This window comes from Simochromis diagramma, unplaced genomic scaffold, assembly GCF_900408965.1.
Source record: "Simochromis diagramma unplaced genomic scaffold, fSimDia1.1 OVJJ01000208.1, whole genome shotgun sequence".
Lineage (NCBI taxonomy): Eukaryota > Metazoa > Chordata > Actinopteri > Cichliformes > Cichlidae > Simochromis > Simochromis diagramma.
The window spans coordinates 4,320,055-4,342,781 of NW_024386789.1; the positions used below are offsets into that span (position 1 = coordinate 4,320,055).

The following is a 22,727-nucleotide window of genomic DNA, read 5'->3' on the forward strand; positions in this document are numbered from 1 at the left end:
AGTTCGGAGTGTGACTGTTTGAGATTGTGGACAGTTGTCTTTTATACTGATAACGAGTTCAAACAGGTGCCATTAATACAGGCAACAAGTGGAGAACAGAGGAGCCTCTTATAGAAGAAGTTACAGGTCTGTGAGACCCAGAAATCGTCTTTATGAAGTTATGCTTAAGCAAGTGGAATCCATGCACATATTGGGCTAACTTTCAGCTGAATAATAATTCTAGTAATAATTTTCTGACTGAAATTGGCCTTTAAAACAAATATATTTGCCTTTGCATGATTATTGCAGGCAAATCTCTGGCTTTTACTTCTTGTGGGAATGAGCACCACAGAGACGCATAACTAACAGTCTCTGTTGCAAATGTGTGATATTTTTAGTTTCTAATAACAATTAGAGAACCTAAGTTTGCTGAGCTGTCAGTCTGCTACAGTGGTGTCTAAATGTGTCATTGAGGGTGTTCAGTTTCCTCACGTGAGATGCCAGTGACCAGGTAAGGTGATGAGGAAGGATTGGAATAAACACTAGACAAACTCAGACTCCATGTCTGAGTAGTTTGTGGTTTTGACCGCATTTTCCTGTTTTCAGAGTTTAGAGGAACTGTTTGCCTCTGTGAAACCACACCCATACCTTAGTGCTGGCTGCACCTACTTTTATTGTGGACACTGAGAGACGTTAGTGGCAGGGAATAGGGTTTCAGCAGTAAGCCACAAGGTGAAGTATGGTCAGAAAAAGTCACTTTTAGTTCTTCTGCACACATTTCTCACTGAGCTCGACTGAAAGGGAAGCATGAATGACACTGGAGCAAACGTAGAAGGAGGGAGAATAGAAGAAGCCGGCAGAGATAACAACACAGACATTATCTGCCAGACTGAGAAGAGCCAGGTAAGTCAGCTTTCGCTAAAATCTTTCAGCTGCTGTTACGATATCATAGTGGCATGTCGGCCAAAAGAAAACAAAACAAAAGACAAAGTAAAGAACCAACAAAAAAACCCTACATTTAAAGATTTTTTTTTTTAAAGTGCGAGCTATACTTGAAAAAAATCCTCACAATGAAGTTCCAAGTAACAGTGAATGTGAGCCATCCACAAACTTCTTGGAAAACTACGCACAACAAGCTTTGTAAACGTGCCGGTGAACTAACATCTACTATTTCAGCCACAATTTGTTCATACAAAACTTGTCTAACTGGTTGGACGTAAAACAAGCTTTAATAAGTAGAAACAGGTTCAGTGCCACATTTCTATAGCAGTTCACTGACTGTTACTTAACAGAAAAAATTGGAAAGCTGACTTATGTCTACTAGTCTACATACAGCATCCTAAACATAAGCATGTAGTTAAGCACTTCATCATGTTTACTAATAACGTTGATGATGGCTGCATTCCATTCCATTTAGCTGCTGAGGTGATGCGTTCACATTAGCGATGAGTAAAGCAAAGCTTTTGTGAAACAATGAAGCTTTCAAAGCAACTGTGCTATAGTTGTATTAAGGTTTAAAAAGATTTCTCACACTCGTCTCCACACCGACACCTGCTATTTTTGCAGCCTGAACACTGAAAAAAGGCTACTTATCACAGAAAGAAATATATGCACTACAAATAATTATGATCAACATATATTTGGGAAAAATAATTGTTCAAGTAAGGAAAGAAAAACATTGAGATTGTTAAAGACAGCAATCAGTAGATGTAAAGACCAAGGCTAATTCAAAAGCTTAATAGAAAAACATGTTTTTTGGCTTGTGGGTTGTGTTCTACTACAGAATATGTGCATACACAGACTCACTGTTAAACTATGTTAAACTAAGAAATATGTAGATGTTCGTCACTATTTAACAACATTTTAAAAATCCTTTCAGAGTTGCTTCCCCAAAATCATCAAGAAACGAGTGTGCAGCACCTTTGTAGAAGATTCCTTCAGGTACTGTGACCTCAGCCTTTTGATAGTGACATGTCTGTATTTTAAGTTTTCTTGGTGACGTTTTATGCTTCCACCTCTCTCAGTAATGGTGCATTGTGTCAGTGCGGGGCTGCGAGAGATGACCATGCCTCTGTGGCTCTTGAAGACTATTTCAGCACAGCCATCGTGAACCAGTGGAAAAGTGTGCAGCACTCCTCTGAACAACCAACTGATGCCTTTGGAGAGGTGCAGTTTGCAGGAGCCAGCAAGAGGCACAGCTATGTGGGTTTTTTTTCTTCATTTTGTCCCATAACGCTTTATCTCTACAGTTTTTGAAAATGTGAGCACGTTATTAAAGGAAAATTCTTGTAAAGGTGGGTTAAATAAAAATCAAGATAAATCCGGAGCTCTGGTAGCCAGTAGTTTTCCTGACCTTCAACCTACTACTGCTACACCTGAGTAAACAAAGTCAGTAAAGATAAAGTGACAAGATTAAAACCCATAAGAACTCAATGTTGACACAGGTATCACTGCCACTTTACACCCTTTTTTTTTTTTTAAACATCGACTTTCCTATAGTTTGCCAGACAGTAAAAATGATTCTGGGCTCTTTTGGGTCACTCTTTCAAGTGTCATTTTTATTTTCTAAGTTTTAATTACAAATTAAAGGTTCAAACAACTTAGGCATCATTTTAGCTTTAATACTAGATCACAGTTTATTACTTTTCAAGTCTTCGTGCGTTGCTGACATGTGCTTGTTTCCTTTAATTCATTAAATCTCTAAACTTAGTTCCTGCGCCTGTCATGGAGCACTGAGCCTTCTGTGATGTACAACATATTGACAACTCATTGGGGTCTTCCTCTGCCCAACCTGGTTGTTTCTGTTGTGGGTGGAGAGAGCAGGACACAGGTGAAGACCTGGGTACGGGAGGTTCTCAGGCAGGGACTTGTGAAAGCGTCACAAAGCACAGGTAAAACTTTATGCATTACAAACTCATCTATGATGTTAACAGTATGATTGGAATGTCTGTGAGCCATTTGCTGAAATATTTTATTGTTGGTTAGCAGATGCCATCATATTTTCCAGACGGTTCCCTATGCCATAAAAATGTCTAAAATACTCTCAACACATGCCTTACCTGAACTTAGTTTCTAGATTTTAAAACTGATTTTAAAAAAGATGCCCCAAAAAGCAGATTCTGTTCATCTGGACGTAGCATTTTGAGCTTCGAAAACGCTTCCTTACCTGGATAATTGAGCATGCATCAAGATATACAAGTTGTCTTAATGCATCCATCCATCCATCATCCATCCTAAACATGAGCCTGGGTACGGCTTAAATGCAGCAATCTGAGCATCTGCTCCTGCACTGGCCACTGGAAGGAAAAGGACTCCATCAGAGGCCATGCAGCAAGCAAAATCTTTTCTCGGTGTAGAGCTACAGTTTTCAGTTACCTCTACAGGAAAAATAAAAACATGGATATGGGACAAGTTGACCAATGTGGCACAAGGCTTCATACACCAGAGAAGAAAGCTGGTAATTGAGCAGGTCCGACACCAATACAAAGTAAAAGGATCCACAGAAGCAAACTCACAGTCCAACAGGCTAACCTGGAACACAGTAAGCTCACCTGGAAGGATATCTGGGAAATGGAAGGAAGCAGACTCAGAGCCAGCAATGATGTCCATTCAACAAACCAAAACATCAGTAGGGAAGAGAAGGTCCTATGTGTGCTCTCTACCAAACTCCGGCAATTCTGAGGCATCTCCTTTATCAGCTGCAACACCAGCCTATCTCCAGGCCTTTACACCTGGAGGCTGGAACTGCCAGCAATGCACTCACTCATCCAATGTCTGAACTGCCAAACATAATTTCTGTTGTGAGAGCAGGAGAATGTCTGGTGACGTTATCAGCAAGAGTATGCACAACCCTCCTTGACCCTGGACGTGCAGGTAGACCTTGATCACAAACTGCTTCTTCCAACAGAGATAATAACAGCTTATCTCTGGCCAGACCCCATCTTGAGGCCAGAAGACGCTATGCCTCCTGGAACACACCTGGCATGACAGGTGTTGTTGTTGGAGATGTTGTGGGCATAAAATTAAATACACTCAAGACAAATAGTGCCTACCTGATGTTCCCAATAAAGTAGTTTCCTCCCCTAGCACTCAAGACACCAAGATGGAAGCAGTAATGATTGCTCAGTGGATTATAAGGTCTAATAAAGCATACTATGTTACTCCCTGGACCCTGGCCTTAATTTTTGTGCACCAATTGTGATTTTCACTTTTACATTTTACACTGCATTCCAACTTTTTCCACAAATGGGGAAACATTTAGTGACATGTCACAGTAATCTACGTAGTATACAGGTTGAACCAGGCCATTTACCATTTATCTGTTTCCCCCAGGTGCATGGATCCTAACTACAGGCCTGCGCGAAGATGTTGGCAGGTGTGTTGGACAGGCGGTGAGAGATCATGCAGCTGCAGCATCTTCAGTGTCCCTCAACAAGGTGGTAGCGTTGGGCATTGCTCCGTGGGGCCTCGTGGAAAAGCGAGAGCAGCTGGTCAAACCTCAGGTAGTACAGACATTACACATTTAAACATTTTTCAAAGCATTAAAAAATATCATGTTCACCTTTATTGTCCAAAAAGCTCACTTAAAAATTTGATTTATATTTGTCTTTTTAATTGTGTTTTTTTGTTTTAGTTGCTGATAATTAATACAAACAGCCTTTTATGTGTCCCAATTTTAAATGACTAAGATTGTGTGGATTTTAGTGCTCAAAGTAAGGTAAATCCATGCTTACCATGCTTCATTTCCATAGTCTTGGGACAAGACTGTATTTGCATCTTCTATTGAAACACATATAAGTAAAGAAACACTAGTATACCCGGTTTTCCGCTTCTGCAGGGGAGCTTTCCTGCAAAGTACAATGCCTCATACGCATCGCAGAACTCCTGCCCCCTGGACAACAACTATCAGGCCTTTCTGCTGGTGGACGATGGTAGTGTGGGCCGCAGAGGAGGAGAAACAGAGTTCAGAGCCAGACTGGAGGAATACATTTCCCATCAGCGCACAGGCATAAGGGGTGAGAGATGGTACCGTAAACTTTAAAGTAAAATATTATATTACAGATTATGAGGGAGCTTAAGCGAAGTTTTATCTGAATACTGATAACACGTTGTCAGCCCAATATTTTCCACTCATTTTTTTTTAGCTAAAGTTAATTGAGAGTTATTTGTGCTTAATTTAACAAAAACATTTGATCAAGATTGGAAGATGCTAAAAATTGTTGTATCTTTTTAAAGGAAGTGGCAGCATTGAAATCCCTGTCCTTTGTATGCTGATATCAGGGGAAACAGATATGCTGAAGGTAAAGTCTGCTTTATATGTTCATTATCACAACATTAATTGTGACTTACTATTTAAATTGTGTGAATCTTTATTTCATGGTTTTTGTCATGTCTGTCAGAGAATGGATCTCTCTTTAAAAAGCTGCATCCCCTGGCTGGTTCTGGCTGGCTCAGGAGGCTTGGCTGATTTCCTGAGTGATGTCTTGGAGAACCTGTCTTCAGCTCCAGCTGTGCCGTCCTCTGGTGAAGGCAACAGTGAGGCTCTTAAAGCTCCCAAGGTGGATCTTAAAGACAGAGTGGCAGAACGGTTTAAGAAGCATTTTCCTTCAGAGGCACAGACCGACAAATTAGTTGAGCAGGTGAGTGCTGAGAACAGATGCACTGCATTTACTCTACAGATGAGCTGGAGGAAACACTTTCTGTCTCTGCATATTTATCAACTACAGACTAGACTGTGGTGTATTTTAGCACTGATATTCAGAACTAAATCTAAGTGTTTAGCTTGATCTTACTGTCAGTGTGTCAGGATCACAATTCCAAGTTTATTCACATTATATTTTTTAGTGTAGTAATTTAAAAATTACTTTCTCAGTTTGTTACAAATTGTTGAAACTTCAGGCTGCTATTTGTTTCACCACAGTGACAAAAAGTTAATTCACTCACAAGCTGTGAAAGTTGTTTTTATAGAACCAAATCATATATGCAAGCTTATCAATGCAACTGATCAATCAGCACTAGCCCAAAATCAAAATCTAATAGCCTTAAAAAGTACTGTTTACAATAAATGAATGCATTTGTGTTCAATGTGTTTTAGAAACATGAAACGGGGTATTCAGGCTGCTTTTTCACTCATTTGCAGTCCAGTCTGACCATTTTCAAAGATGGTGTAGTGCAATTTTCAGTTAATAAAGTCTGCAGTTACAACTGTTTTTTTCTCATCTGCGCTGTTGCTGGCCAGAGAGCGACTGCCACTATCTTTCTCCAGTGCTGGCCTCATACAGTCAGCAGATAACATAGTTGAGCAGGCTACTCCAGGTCATATTGACCTTCACTATTAGTAATTATACAAAGGAAAAAAGATTTAAGATAAGGAAGCCATTCAGTGTGAGGCGTGTTTATCAAATCTGATCATTAAATCCATCCGCTAATGTTTCCAGTTCAGTAACTGTTTCTGTAAAAGAACCATTATCAGTGGTATTGCTAGGGATGAAGGTGCACACGCATCACCAAACATCGCACACACTCCTTTGTGCCGTTCTATTTTACCATGTCCAGATGTTTGCCATCAGGGACAGTGGATATGACTGAACCTGTGGACAAATGGATACAACAGAACATCTAACTTTGTTATTAGTACCTTTCAAAGTCTGGGATAAAACTCCAACGTAGCCACGTGTTTCCACACAGCCACCATAGATCAAACACTACTGATCTAAATTTTACAGCAGAGTGATAGATCAGCATTTTCTTTCTATACAGTGCTTTGTGATCTTTACTGTTGTAAGGTAATCAGTTTGTTTAAAACATTTTAAAACATCCTAAAGGGATTTACAAATATCATTCACTGTCCCCACATTAGTGATGGCATTGTGGAAAACAAAACAATCAATCACATTTAGCTCTAAATGTAAAAGTTCTTTGGATGCTCAAAGCATGTTTCAGGCCAAGTAGAATCCCTTAATTAAGTGACCCCAAAATCCCTAACCCTAACCCCTAGTCTGGGTTGTCAACTGTGCATGGACTGGTCCCTGCTTCCTGCTGGGTCTCTGAAGATTTCTGATCAGCAGCCAGTCTCAGTCTGGAGTTTCCAACCGTGGGATGAATTCTTCCAGCAGTACTCTGGCTACTGCACCTGTATCTCCTTTACTGGAAGGAAAAACTTCTAACTATTTTGAAAGCATATCAACCATCATCAATCAACATTTAACTTTCTGTTCAGTGAACTTTACTTGTGGGATATCAAAAGCTTATCTGTGATACCTGTAGAGTTTTGATGACTGTACATGAATTGTTAGTCACAGAAATCATAGAAAAATCATAGAAAGGCCAGGTCAGCCTTGACTTTCAGGCCCTACAGAGCAGCTTGTAATAGCATATAAGGAGAAGAACAAACTGATGGGGGTGAACAGGAAAATGATGCGTTGTCTGCTGTGTTATGCAGAGGGGGGGGGGGGGGCGCAGACTTTAAGATATTCCTGTGATCCTCTGCCCCGGAGCCATTAGATCCTTTGTCTAGTTAAGACATCAGAAATTGCTTTGGACTGAAGCCCAGAAACTCGCGCCACTCTTCCCCACCCTTTGGCCAAACGGAGAATGTTAGTAACTAATAAACATAGTGGACACTCAGTCACAGTCATTTCTTAGCATGGTGTGCAGTGTGCCCTTAATAAAATTTCAGGAAACTGGACAGGTGGAGGACATTGATTATTATTAATTTGCTTTTTAAATGTTTCTTTAAGTTGAATTTTCTGGTTCTACCTTTCCTTCACACTCAGAGGGGAAAATGTGAGTAATAAAATAAAGCTGTAAAAATTTGCCTTAGCTGAGATGAGTCAACATTACCTGTGTGGCACGTTGTTGACTTATCAGGTGTTGACACCCTGTTCCTGTCACGGCGCTTGGTTTTGTGTTTGATTTGTACTCCTTGATTATTGTTATTTTCTGTTCATATTATGTTTGTTGCTTTTAGCTTCTAGTTTCAGTCACGGTGTCCTCCCTGTGTTCCACGTTTCATATCCCGTCAGTCATGTCTCAGTGTCAAGGCTGCCATACATCATACATCATATTTCACTTTGACAGTGTCGCGTCCTGTGTTAGTGTGTTCAGTTTTGCTTCCCTTTGTCTTGTTTTGTCTGGTTAGTCCCACCTGTGTTTTTACCTGTTCCCCAGCCTCTCATTACCCTGCCTGTGTATTTAAGTCTTCCCCTGTTTGTTGTCGCAACCTCTACGTTGCTGTGGGTCGTGTGTAGTTCCATGTCCTCAGGTCAAACTGTCACGATCTGCGGAGGCAGACCGTGCGGTGGTGTGTGTGGTGGACCCAGGTGCGAACACACGAGAGTAGGTGAGTAAATAACTGAAAGCGAGCTTTATGTGGCTGGTGACAAGGAGTGCAGACACGGGAAACGCAGTGACACACTGACTATGATAACTGGAAAGTAAACTAGGAAAAACTATTTAGCAAGAAAACCATAACTATGAATACTAAACTGGCTGTGAAACATGGAGGGTGGGAACACGACGACGCGACACGACTACATGAAACACAGGTAAATACACTGTGATCAGGGAAGTGGCCCACATGGGAGCACAGCTGACACCATGAACCTACGACGGACAGGAGAAGTGAACGAATACGCTGACAATGAATACAGACTTTCAAGTAAAATGGGAAACATGGCGTTAGAATGACTGAACTAATAACCACGCAGACATGACACATGAACACTGGAGACTTAGTACAGGGGGAGATGACATAAACAACTAAGAACAAAACTAAACGCATCTAGAAATAACTGTGAACTAGTGCAATGAATACAAAAGTACATGTGACTCAATACTGGGTCGCTTGACCCAGGACCATGACACAAGCCACTAATGACCAGGAGTTTCTTAGTTCTAGTTCATGTTTGTGGTTTTTAGTATACATTTGTTTTGTTTTTAGTTTGTTTCTCCAGGCAATAAAAGTGCCGCCTTTAGTTAAGTATTCTTTCTCTGATTTTAGCAATAAACTCTGAGACTGAAATCTGAGTTTCATGTACGTGAACAGCTGACAATATTGTTTCCCTGCTCACGTGCACACTAAACTCAAACAGGAAACTCAGATTTGGCTAGCTTTGAGCTTGTTTTTAAACTAAATTCAGAGTATGATAGTATTAGAGTGTGTGTTGATTAGCTTATCTGTCATACTAGGAATTTATCCTGCCTAATCAGAACACACAGGCTGTGCAATTTAATCTTTTTCTAAAAAAAAATAATTTGTAATCATGTCTCTGTCATTCCTGTTCCCTTTTCCTATCTTCTGTCTCCAGGCTTTGAGCATTTACCAGAACAGACATTTGATTACAGTCTACCACGGAGAGCACGAGAGTCCAAATGACTTTGACACAGTCCTGCTTAAAACACTCGTGGGAGGTATGTAAGTAGGCTGTAATTTTGCAAAAGAGCTGTAACATACACTTTTTATCTTATTTTGATTTTTGTGTTGTCTTTGTGTTTTTCAGCAAGTAAGCAACATTTATCAGCTGATGCCAACCCTTATACTGATGAGCTGAAACTAGCAGTAACGTGGAACAGGGTTGACATTGCCAAGAGTGAACTCTTCAATGGAGACATCCAGTGGAAGGTGAGGAGGGAAAAAGACATCACATTGAAAGAAGAATTCATACAAAACATCACACTATACAGTCTATTGTAACACTTTTGACAAATAAATCACTGATTTATTTGTCAAATCTGATTTATTTGGCATAAAAAATGTGGACCTGTCCTAAAATATGATCTCCTTCCTCCAATTAAACAGTACAAAGATTTGGAGGACTCAATGACAGATGCATTGATCAACGACAAGCCCCAGTTTGTTCGGCTTTTCACTGAGAATGGCTTGAATATCCTGGAGTACCTAACTTTTGGCAGGCTGGAAACCCTCTATCGCTCTGTGCCAGATGGGACCTTGCTCTATCAGCTACTACAACAGTGCCTAGCAGAGCGGCTGGCAATAGTGGAGCGTCACTCACCATCAGAAAAACAGAATTCATCTACAAGATTGTTGAAAGATAACAATCAGGATGGACCAGTGAAGGAGGTCACCCTTTTTGAGGTAAGTTTGGGAATCAAAGAGATTCTGTCCTTTTTCATTAATTATGCTTAAATAGATTAATAAAGAATGTGAAGAACATCTGATACTGTTGTGCTTATTGTCCCACCCACGTGTTTCCTCAGGTGTCAAGGGTCCTGGAGCTGTTAATGGGTGATGTCTGCCAGCCTTTCTACTATCACACTTTGAGATTAGAGTTCACTTCATCCAAAGGGACAGCTCTGAGGGTACTCTGAACCTTTCAGAATATGCACACACTGTTCTTGTGGTTATAGGATCTCTTTTTCATGGTTGACCTGGTAATAAGTATTATTTCTTCATTCATCAAAGCGTGCCAGTAAGGTTCTGCGTGGACATTGCAAGTATCAGGACCTGCCCTGCCCTCATCCCTGGGCTTCGCTTTTCCTCTGGGCGGTATTGCAAAACCGCAGTGAGATGGCCATTTTCTTCTGGGAGATGGTAAAAGCTCTGCGACACATTTAAAAAATGTTCTACTTGTGTTCAGCTGGTTTAAAAGCCACAGTCAAGATACAACTGGTGTCTCCAGTGTTAATAGTTCTAGAGTTGTGCTTTTCTAAAGGGTTATGAGGCGATTACTTCATAGTTAACAGAAGAAAAAAAGGAATTGAAAAATCATCTTATACAGATTTACAGTATGTATGACAGAGTCCTTGATGTATGAATGGATAAATAGATTATTTGAATTTGTTATTTGAGTGAAACCGTAGTTTTTAGGTGAAGTTAAGCGATATTGGACATTTGTGAGAATGAGATGCAGCTAGTGCTATTTGTTACATGTGTGTCGTTAATTACAATGTGTTGTTAATGATTATTTTATGATCTAAGCATTGATTATATTAAATGTAAATCATATGATAACATATGACATATCACAATGTTAAATCTTAATCTAAAAGCAAATAATTACTATAAAATAATCAAATTCAATTCTGAACTCGCTAGATTTAAGCGTTTAGTTTTTAAATTAATATGGCAGCAACTGTTGAGTAGATGTTTTCTTACACACTGCAACTTTGTGATCAGAGTCAGCAGCTAGTGATGATAATCCTTTTTTTAAGCCTGCAGCCTCTGTAAATGTTACATAGTTGGGCATGAACTAGTACACGAGATGCTGCAGGTTCTACTCCAGCTTGCAGTAGATCTTGTGAAAAATCGCAGTAGAACTATAAATCTAAAATGCATATATATAGTGACTTTAAGTAAATTGCAACTTAGACTTCATGCAGCAGGTAAATGTGTTAATGATTGTCTGTGTGTGCTGTACCAGTTAGACTACTTCAACAGAACGAACTGAGATAATAATGCAGACAGTATTAGATACAATGAATTTACTTTTTGCACCTGTGTCTTTGCTTTACTTTCCAGGCAGGTGAGGCAGTCCTGAGTGCTCTTGGTGGCAGTAAAATACTCAGAGAACTGTCCAAACTTGAGGTAGAGAATGAAACCAAACTCTCCATGAAAGAGCTGGCCCAGAGGTTTGAGAACCTGGCACATGGTGAGACATTAGAAGAGACAATATTTGTTATCTACTTTCATAATAGTTTCATGAAGTGTCCTTTGAATTTTCCTTTTAACAGCTGATGTAACACAATTGTAGCAAAACCTATCTAACACTTTACACAATAGTAACGAAACATTTCATTACAGTAAATATCTTTCTGAATGTGCTGTAACTAAGTTTAAGGATATAGTTCCTCTAATGTCATCTTCTTCAATGCTAGAGTACAGAGCAGCTACTTAAACCTGACTCTCACAGAGGTGTGGGAGAGAAGTGTTTGACTCTTTAATATAAGTCTCAAATATGTAGCTTAAAGCAGATAACTTGGAGAGCTGGAGAGGAAATGGCATCTCAAACACTTTGAAGATCTTCATTTAGCCTGGAAAAAGTGTTTTATGTTCTGTAAAATCCCTCCATAAAGTGATGAACATAAGAAAATAAAAACAACTCCTGGTTTCTTTTCCGCAGTGTAGCCAGATTGAAAGAGTCACATGTCTCTTGAGCTGAATATTTCTTACATTTTTAATGAATACATAAAATTTGAAATTATTTAATTTTAACCATTTGAGAAAATATAAAGGTTCATAACCATTTCACATATGTAATTATGTACATCTATGTTGAATACTACAGATATATATTTGTACTTCAGCTGAGCATTTATTAGACCCCATTCCTACAAGAGTGTTCAAATATTTCCCACCATTAATTCATTCTTTGATGTTAAATATGATTATCCCATCTCTATTAATCATCTTTGAACAGAAACAGGATTATTGCAGGTTATAAATGATCTTCTTATATTCTCTGACAATGGACTCGTCTCTGTGGTTGCTAGAACTCAAGAGAAATTCGTTTAGAATTTCAGTTGTATCCAAAAAAGATTAACAAGAAAAGTAACTAATGGGGAGATAAAATCAACAGCTAACTTCAAAAATTAAGGCTCCAAATTGTTTGGACCTGCTGATTTTCTAGTATCCAAAAGTTCAATGTCTTTGAGCACATCTGATGTTGTCACCAGGCTTAAAGTAAAGGAGTGGCCGGCCACAGAATTATCAGAGAATGCAGCTGAGGAATGCTCATAAGAAATATTTACTTTCTTCAGCAGTGTGCCAGATATTACAAAATGTTCATTAAAACAACCAAGCATGTCAGCCTTCTCATAAATATGATGCAAGTGTTTATAAGGGCATGGGGGAAGCGCTGTGCCATTGTTTTCATAAATGTAAAGAGGTTTTAGAGATTGTTTGAAGTCTCTATAACAAAGTGATCAGCTTTGTCTTTTCTAATGGCAACTGTGCATGTATTGCACATTTTTTTACCAGCATATAATTTTAATTGCATGTTTGTATTGAACAAATATGCATGAGTGATTAACGCATTTATTTTATCCAGGCTTGTCTACAGTCTCAGTCTTTATTTTGGCATTAGCCAGGCTCTACTCTCTCATCTGCAGCTTGTTCACTACAACTCTCTACTCTTGACAGGCACATGTAAAGGTGACCATATTTCTCCTAGTCTTGGCTCATTTACACTGGCTTCCAGTACGTTCATGAATTGAAGATTTTATTTGTTGTTTTTAAGTCTCTAAATGGATTAGCTCCCTCGCACCTCTCTGATCTTTTAACTAAAAATACTCCAAACAGAAATCTAAAGTCAGCTGATAGCAGAAGCAGGCTAAAACACAGAGGAGACTGGGCCTTTGCGATTTGTGTTCCTAACCTTTGGAACAGTCTGCCTCTTCAAGTTAGGACATTTGAAAACGCATATTTACTCCCTAACTTATAATTGTGACTGTTTTTTGTTTAGTTCTTTATATATGTGTTTGGTTTACTTTGGTCAACCTGTGTTGCTTTTTAAAAGTGCCTATAAATAAATTGATTGACTGATTGGTTGATTTCCTTCTGTGTTGGACTATTGTAATTATTATCAGGTTGTCCTAAAAGCTCCATAAAAACCCTTCAGTTTATTCAAAATGCTGCAATGAGAGTACTGAAAAGGAATACTAAAAGAGTGCATTTGTCTCTCATAGGTTCTCTTCATTGGCTCCCTGTTAAACCCAGAATTAAATCCTTCTCCTTACATACAAGAGCTTTAAAAAATTGGCCCCATCATTTCTTAAAGATTTCGGAGTACTTGCTCATAGGGAGTTACAAGTTGGGGTTTTCTTTGTGTTAATATAGGGTCTTTACTATACGACATAAAGCACCTTTACATGACTATTCTTGTAAACTGGCACTATATAAATAAAATTGAATGCCATGTCTTGTGTCCACTTTACCTCAGATATTTTCAGCTCTTGCTATCGGAGTGATGAACGCCGATCCTTCACCCTGCTAATTAGGAAGTCTCCTGTCTGGGGTGGCAGTACTTGTCTTCAGATGGGTGTGAGTGCTGACGCTCGGCTTTTCTTCAGTAATGATGGCGTACAGGTGTGTTCGGTTTTTAACCTCTTTCTTTCATGTTTTTTTCCCCTGTCCTGTATGGCAGTTTAGCTGAATTGCAGAATCAGAATTGTTCACTGAAGGCCAAAAAGTGCCAAATAAAACTTCACAAGTACAGTATTCCAGCATTTGCTGTAATTGCCCACTTGATAGTAATATTTTATTAGAGCTTAATTAGGATATTCTTTATTTTGGATTACTACAAACATAACGGACAAGACCGGGGAATGGAAAAGAAAGGAAAGAAAGAAATTGAACTTGGGGAGAAGCAAACAAACAAACAAAAGCACCAACAAAAAACCAAACAGCAGAGAAACCACAGCAACAACCAACATATGCCAAAGTTACTGAACAGCACACAGTATTGATAATGTAAGATATTTTTAGAGGCAGCAGCAGCCCAAATGGTGTGTGTCTGTAAGTACCCGTGTGCACATCCAGGTAAGGAAATCGTGAACACCTGATTCTGTTCATCTGGACGTAGCGTTTTCAGTGGGAGGAACGTTTTGTCGCTCATCCAAGTGACTTCCTCAGTCTCAGCTGACTGCAGGTTTCTCAAACCTTATAAACAACACATCTGAACAATAACTGAAATTATCACAGCCACAGAAACAGCAATCTGAAATAACAACATTGCAGACGTGGAAGCAGAGCAACTACGGACGAAAGTTTTCAGCCTGTCTCAGCAATGCAAAGCCCCCAGCATCCAACATCAGCTTGGAGACGAGGAAGGCACTCGCATCACTTAGTAAAGACAACAACAGTCTCATCCTTCCAGCAGACAAGGGTAGGTGCACAGTATTGCTAAACCAGAAAGACTATCATGAGAGAAGTTTGTCACTGCTCAGTGATGAAAATACTTATGAGCCCCTGAAATGAGACCCAGGAAGTGGTTACAGGAAGAGGGGGATAGATTGCCTGAAGCTGTTAGAACAAGACAATGCTATTGACCGGACCTCATACCACAGGCTGTACCCAGGGGAATCTGCACCAAGTCTGTATGGTTTACCGAAGATACATAAACAGGGTGCACCTTTAAGGCCGATTGTCTGTATGATCAACTCAGTCACCTCTAACATCTCTAAGTTTCTGGCTTCGATCCTCAACCCGCTGGTAGGCAGCTCTGAACACCACATCCAGAACACTTTGGATTTTGTTGAGAAGGTGAGAGATGTCATTATGGAGGCAGATGAAACAATGGTCTCGTACGATTTTACGTCTCTTTTCACTTGTGTTCCAGTCAAGTGTTGGAGGTAGTTTGTAAGAGATTGCAGGATGACCCCAACTTGAGCAACAGGACCACTCTCAGCATCGACCAAGTCTGTTTGCTTTTGGAACTGTGTCTTAATCCTACCCTGGAATGCTACCAAGTCATTGGTTCAGATATGTGGATGACACCTGGGTGAAAATCAGATCTCAGGATGTACCACAATTCACAGATCACATTAACTCGGTGGACCAACACATCAAATTCACCAGGGAGGATATGAAAAGTGGCAGGTTAGCCTTCTTAGAATGTGAGATTTCCATCAGTAATGGGGGATATCTAAAAGCTGATGTGTACCATAAACCTGCGCATACAGATCGGTATTTAAGCTTTGACTCTCATCATCCACTGGAGCATAAACTGGGTGTCATTAGGACACTACAACACAGAGCGAACACCATCCCCACTGGCACAGCAGCCAGGGAGGCAGAAGAACATCACATCAAGGGTACATCTTTCGCCATCATACAATGCTGTGATTGCAGCCATTCCCCCACTTTCTGTGAATGCTACTCATGGCCATTGATCAGTGGCCTTTGATCAATGAGCTTTGATCAGTGGGTTTTGGTCAGTGGTTGTTGATCAATGGTCATGAGAATTTGCATATTAATGATCAAGGAACTGACCTCCCAGCCCATTGTTCCTTCAGTGGGCTGGTTTCAGTCATTATGCAAATCTACTGTTTATAAAATTGGGAAAACCTGCAGTCAGCTGAGACTGAAGAAGTCACTTGGATGAGTGAGGAAACGTTTCTCCCACTGAAAACACTACGTCCAGATGAACAGAATCAACTTTTGGGGAATAACGGAAACCAGTCCACTGAATGAACAATGGGCTGTGAGGTCAGTTCAGTATATATCTGCTTTGATTATACAGTTCAATCAATACATATACACTACCTATAAATAAGACTATGTAATGCACAATCCCTTTCATGTACAGTACAATAATTTAAATTACAAAAAAATTAAATACAAAGTAAAAATGGTAGGATTCTTCAGAAATAACACATCCTACCTTCATGTTGTGCCAGTGAGCTGCTGTTGATTGATAAGGACTCATTTTCTGTCTTCTTCCAGTCTCTGCTCTCCCATATCTGGTGGGGTGATATGAAGAGGAACACAGAGGTTTGGAGGCTCCTGCTCACTTTCTTCTGCCCCATCCTCTGCTACACCAGTCTGATCTCCTTCAGGTTAAAGGCTTATTCTTTTCAGATTAAAGGTTTGTAAATGTATTTTGATACTTTTTTAAACATTTGCTACATATTTTACCTCATAGAAAACAAGATAATCAGTTGGAAGAGGAGGAAGGAATTCCTAATGATGATGGGCCAGACCAGGACACTAACAGTCTCTATGGGACCACCGTCTTCTCTTTGGATGACATCAAGCACCTGTAATATTTCTACTTGCACTCTTCAGTGTTAATCTGTAGAACATCAGTTTGTTATTTTTATTTTATTGATTTGCATTAGCTAAAGTCTAACAATTAAATCAATTTTATTTTCGTTCTTACACCAGTGACCTTGACTCAAAAGATCACAGGAGTGGTACCATTAAAGGTGAGTCCTGTTTAAAGAGTCATCTTTGAATAAGTGTTGTCACTCACTACAAGAAGAAAGTCTGACATCAGAAATGATTCTTGTCACCACATGCTGTCATTTAAGTCACCTGCTATCTGCATTTATAATCTTTGATACAGGTGTACCTTACCGACCACCACAGCGTCCATTCATAGTGTCACGCTGGCGTCAGTTCTGGTTTGCACCGGTCACCTCTTTTCTGGGCAACGTCCTGATGTACTTCCTGTTTCTTTTGCTTTTCGCCTACGTGCTGTTGGTGGATTTTGATCCCCCACCACCCTCAGGTCCAGGTATTGCTGAGTGTGTGTTGTACTTCTGGGTATTCACCATCGTTTGTGAGGAGATCAGACAGGTGAGTGAAGAGACACGTCTTACTAGAACTTTATTTCCCAGAAAGGTTTGGTAGCTGTAGAAATATAAAGGGAAAAAGTGAACCCAGTAACTGAACTTTTTATTAAATTGCACATAGAAGAAGAACGATATAACTGAAGATTCGTATTGCAATACAGTGGTTAATATGCAGCTGTGTCACAAGCATTAAATTCAGAATGGACATTAAAATAGATTAATACATTTTAATATTTGTTACTGTATTCAAATAACTTAAGAAATATAGTGAAGATTAAATATAATAACATAAATTAAAATCTTATTCTTGTTGAATTTTTACCCAGTCTTTATAATAGTACATATTGTGAACAGTCAATCATTTTGGTTGAATCTCTTCCTTCCTTATTATGTTCCTTCTTTGCTTACCACATTAAATACACCTTTCTTTGAACAGCACACGGAGAGTAGTTTTCAGTATTTGGATATATGCCACCAGCTTACAGTTTAGTTTGTTGTAATTTTTGTGTTCTTCTTCTAGTCAATTTTTGTGGGGACGATGACTTGGCGTCAAAGGTTCAGACTCTATATTAAGGATCTGTGGAATAAATGTGACCTCACCGCCATCAGCCTGTTCATTATAGGACTAATCTGCAGGTATGGACAAGAAATACAAAAAAAAGACAGATTATTGAAAAACATGTTAGGTTTAAAAGACTTGTGCTTGGTTTGTGTTTATGGATGTAGTGTGGCATAAATAATTTCCTTAACCCCTGGTCATTTAGTCCCTTAAATTTAAAAATGTTTCTTCTTTAAAAACCAAATTTTACAGGTTAATATACAGGTTTGTGGCCTGGCGGTGCTGCTACCTCATTGATTCAGCTTTACTGTGCTTGTGTTTCAGGATGTTCCACTGGTCACATGAATTTGGACCGGGATGTCCTGTGTTTGGACTACAGGGTCTTCACACTTCGCCTATTCACATTGTGCCATTCCAAGCAGCGGGGCCAAAAATCAGCATTTGTAGGAAAGATGGTGAGAAAGTTACCATCAGTTGGCAATATACCAATTGTAAACTTATTATGTTTATATATGTATGTGTGCGTGTGTGTATATGTATATGTATATGTATATATATATATATATATGTATATGAATAAATAAATAATGAAGCAAACAAGATCACAATTTCCTCTTGTTTAGATGAAGGATGTCTTCTTCTTCCTCTTCTTCCTGGGTGTGTGGGTCATGGCGTATGGAGTTGCCAATCAGGCTCTGATCTACAACTATGATCCAAACCTGAATCGCATTTTTCGGAGAGTTTTCTACAGGCCATACTTGCACATCTTTGGACAGATCCCTGTGGAAGAGATGGATGGTACATGTGTTTGTACAAGTGGCATAAAAATAAGAAAATCTGTGTTATAAGCTGAAATCTGTTTTAAAATGCTGCAGTTTCCTGGAACCTACTTTTATCACAGCAATTTGAAATTGAGTGTTATTGTAATTTTAACCATTTCTTATTTTTCCAATTTATGACAGTGGGCAAGGGCTGGGATATCACTTGTACACACAATGTGACTTTGATTGAGAGCGGTGAAGAGCCGTGTAGAAATCATGAGAGTAACTGGCTGGTAGTGATTCTGCTAGTCGTATATCTCCTGGTCACCAACATCCTGCTCATCAACCTGCTTATTGCCATGTTTAGGTAAAGAACAAGTCTTTTATTATATCTGAAGGTGCGTTCACATACTGAATGGTTTGACTCAGTGGCTCTGATCTGCTTGTATCCACACAGCTTCACTTTCTCTAAAGTGCAAGAACACAGTGACACCTACTGGAAGTTCCAGCGTTACAACCTGATTGCTGAGTACCACTCCCGTCCTTCTTTGGCTCCTCCTTTCATTATCCTGTCACACATCAACATCTTTATTAGGAGAGTTATTCGCAAAGTGCCCTCTGTAAAGATCCACCACTTTGGTCAGTATTGGAGTCAGGAGACTTGGTTCCTATTAAATCAAGTTATTCATTTAATACAGTTATTGCTTAATTACTTTAAAGTAAAAGGTTTAATGAGTAATGAGTCAGAAAGCCACAGCTGATTGAATTTGATATTTGATATCTTCTAAATTTTATTCAGCACATTTTGCTACGTGTGATTTTTTTCTTAAACAGTGCCTGCCTTGTTATCACTCAGTTGCTCACTAAAAATGGCAGTGCCAGGTTACAATAATAGGTTCTTTGATTACTTGCTCACTGAACTCAGTTTAGCAGTGACGAAAGCATGAAAAATGAGTTGAAAGGTAATCATTTCAACCCTTGGTCTGTACTATCAGTGTTAGACTTGGAAGAAAAGGCAGCGAACCGATTATCAATGTGGGAAACGATTCAGAAGGAAGACTTCCTGACTGCTCGAATCAAGATCCAGAAAAGCAGCGACTCAGAAAGGCTCAAACGGATGTCTGCCAAGTGAGCACACCTTCATCCTCCACTGTAGCAGCATTATTTATTACTGTGTGACTCCATCATACTGAAGTAAATGTATCTTTGTTTATATAGGGTAGATGGTGTGCTTAAACATCTGAGTGAAAGCAGAGACTTCGAACACAGGCTACAGTCTCTGGAGAATCAGGTAAAACCGAAGCTCCAACTTATCATTTTGTACCATTTGAGTCATTCGTGATACATATGTGGAGCTGCTGTGAAAGAGCATGTCTGCAGAGTTAAACTATTCTATATAAAGGTTAAAGCACTTCATAGCAGGTGGCAGTTGGCATAATACATTAAGAGGTGTTTAAAAATAAAATAGGAAAGTAGGAAAATACCTACTGTACAGCCAAAAGTCAGTTTTAGGTTGGATTATGTGAAGTTGTTATTTTAGGTGACTCTAAGTAATTCTGTACTAAGTACTTTTATGGATTGAAGAATGTCACATTAGAGAAGCAAAGGCAGAACTTAAGCTAATCAAGTTAGTGCAATCAGTTGTAAAAATAAATGCACACACAAAGAAATGGTGTATTATATCATTTAGTGCAGAAAACAAAAACAAATTCCAAAATGATGTTTGAGAGGAGAGCCATTTAGGAACTAAACACTGACTGCCAGTGGCACACAGGGACCAGGTTTTGCCACTTTCATGCTTGGAAACAGGTCACAACAGCTTCTCCAATGCCTACAGGTGAGATCTGCCAAATAACAGGCCGAAAGGAAGGCATGGTGGAGTGAGTTTTCACCGAGAAAAGGAAAAAGTACAATTGCTGTCAAAGAACAAAGGCAATAGTTTTCCATGTGTGTCAGCTAAAATGTTTTACAAACTTCTCAAAAAACAAGCATTACATATTCTCATAGGTTTTCTCAAGTTGTCTTGACTCATTGACTCTTTTCTCAGATACACCTTCTTGTTCTTCTTTTCAGATCGAGTACTGCTCCAGTGCCATCAGCTGGGTTGTGGATACTTTAGCACAAGGAAGCACATTCAAACCTCCTCGACCCCCACCTGCATTACGTGGTACTTCACAGAACTTGTGAAATTAGTATGCTTACAAAACAACCTGCATACTAAAAGGCAAATATTGCTTTCTCGTACAAAACTCAGTTACTTCGACCTTATTTTAAAATGTATATTTTTTGCTAAAATTTGTCCCTCTCACTTCTTTTATTCTACCTGTTGTTTTATACAGATGTGCTACCCTCCTCTTCCAGCTCAGCTTGATTCAGTGACACTTTATATCAAGGATAACGCCTTCATTCAAGATCAGGAAAAGAAACAAGAATCGCGCACGCTCCCTTTTGACAACTTCTGTTCAGTCCGCCACCATGATCCTCACTGATAAGCACTGAAATGAAAAAGAAATTTATCGTGTGTGTGTGTGTGTGTAATTTGAGTTGGGAAATGACATGACCATCATTACTTTTGTTTTAAAGACACTTCTGGAATTTAAAATCAACATATTCTTACATAATCTGTAATAATGTCTATTAAGAATTACATTATGATTTAAAATTCAAAGCATTTATTGTCATATGTACAATGGAAATAATTTCTCTGTGCAATGTCAGCATGATAATACTTTTTGTGTCTGCATTATTGTTTTTTTTAAACAAAGCTTTCATACTTAATAAATGAATTCTTATTAGAAATACAAAAAATAACCTCTAGTTCAAGTATTTTTAAATATTTAGTTAGTAATATTAACTACCCTGGCTGCAGGCGTATCATTTGATGACAGTAGTTGCAGGACAGGGTTTGTTCTTTTGGACACAGCCGGGCTAGCTGTTTACCTCTGTTTCTAGTCTAGTACTAAACAAATTAGCTATTAGCTCCTGATATACATTTATATTAATGTGAAGAAGAAGAAAACCTTATCAGGTTTTGCTTATCAGCACATGACACAACCCAAATTCCAATCAAGTGTGTAAAATGCAAATAAAACCAGTATGCAATGATTTGCTGACTAGTTATAGACCAATTTCCAATCTTCCCTTCCCACATTTTAAATGTGTTTTATTTTTAGCTTGATTAGTATTTAGAGAACACAAGTTAAAGCATGTTTAGCTGTCTGTCTGCTATAGCGGTGTCTAAATGTGTCATTGAAGGTATTCACTTTTACCACATCAGATACCAGTGACCAGCTAAGGCAGGGGTCAGCAACCTTTAACACCCAAAGAGCCATTTGGACGCGACTTCCACGCAAAAGTAAACACTGGGAGCTGCAAATACTTTTTGACATCTAAAATGAAGATAACACTGTATATGTTTTTTTTTTTTTTTTTTTTACCTTTATGCTTTGTGTAAATAACTAAGGTGTGTTGCTTAAATCCATGAAGTGCTACAGAGAAAATTACTTTTTATTTATGTAATTAACACATTTTGAACTCTTAAAGAAATATAACAAAAGGAAAGACACCCAGCTGAACTAAAATGATCCATGTAGCAAACAAAAACTGTTGTGAGCCGCCACCCTTATATCGCCTTTGGCCTTTTGGAGCCTTGACCTGACTTTTAAAAAAATAATTGGAAAAAAAGCACTATGCTGCTGAAAAATAGATATTTGCAAAATTCTACTTAAATATGTATTTTACCTGGTTAATGTGTGTGGCGGGGCGTGGTCTGCAGCGCCGCTGCAGGGGAGGCGGATGCACCTGAGCGGCACCCGCAATCACGCTTCGCCGCCTTAACGTCTGTGCTATCTGTTAGTGAGGGGATTTCCGGCTCTTTCGGCTCGGCTCACTAAAAAGAGCCGGCTCTTCAGGTTGTTTTGTTGCTTTAATTAATTTATTATTAAAAATAATATAAAATTATGCACAAAAGGAATTACTAATGTTAAAAAAAGTGGTTTTATTTATATATGTTTATATATATAAATATATGTGGTGGCCCCTAGAGACAAAGCACGTACAAATTTCAAAACAGAGCTACCTAGATCACTTAAATTACACAATTGAAAGCATATGTGTATGGTTTGTGTATTTATACACAAGCACTCATATATATTCAAATAATTTAAAAAAAAATT

At 38.9% G+C, this 22,727-nt stretch overlaps 1 protein-coding gene across 1 annotated transcript; it reads left to right on the forward strand.

Annotated features, from left to right (window-relative positions):
• The first annotated feature begins 634 nt into the window (after positions 1-634).
• On the forward strand, positions 635-21,360 carry LOC120728560 (transient receptor potential cation channel subfamily M member 4-like). The gene is given in 29 exon segments (XM_040023576.1): positions 635-882; positions 1,859-1,920; positions 2,004-2,181; positions 2,690-2,870; positions 4,312-4,481; positions 4,817-4,994; positions 5,215-5,279; positions 5,379-5,618; positions 9,288-9,390; positions 9,480-9,601; positions 9,779-10,075; positions 10,198-10,299; positions 10,403-10,531; positions 11,459-11,588; positions 13,878-14,023; positions 16,382-16,494; positions 16,581-16,697; positions 16,823-16,863; positions 17,004-17,236; positions 17,753-17,868; positions 18,116-18,131; positions 18,133-18,246; positions 18,415-18,589; positions 18,754-18,919; positions 19,010-19,191; positions 19,548-19,680; positions 19,771-19,843; positions 20,626-20,719; positions 20,892-21,360. Coding segments are annotated over 29 exon segments (3,804 nt in total). The 5' UTR covers positions 635-786; the 3' UTR covers positions 20,924-21,360.
• Positions 21,361-22,727: the final 1,367 nt, after the last annotated feature.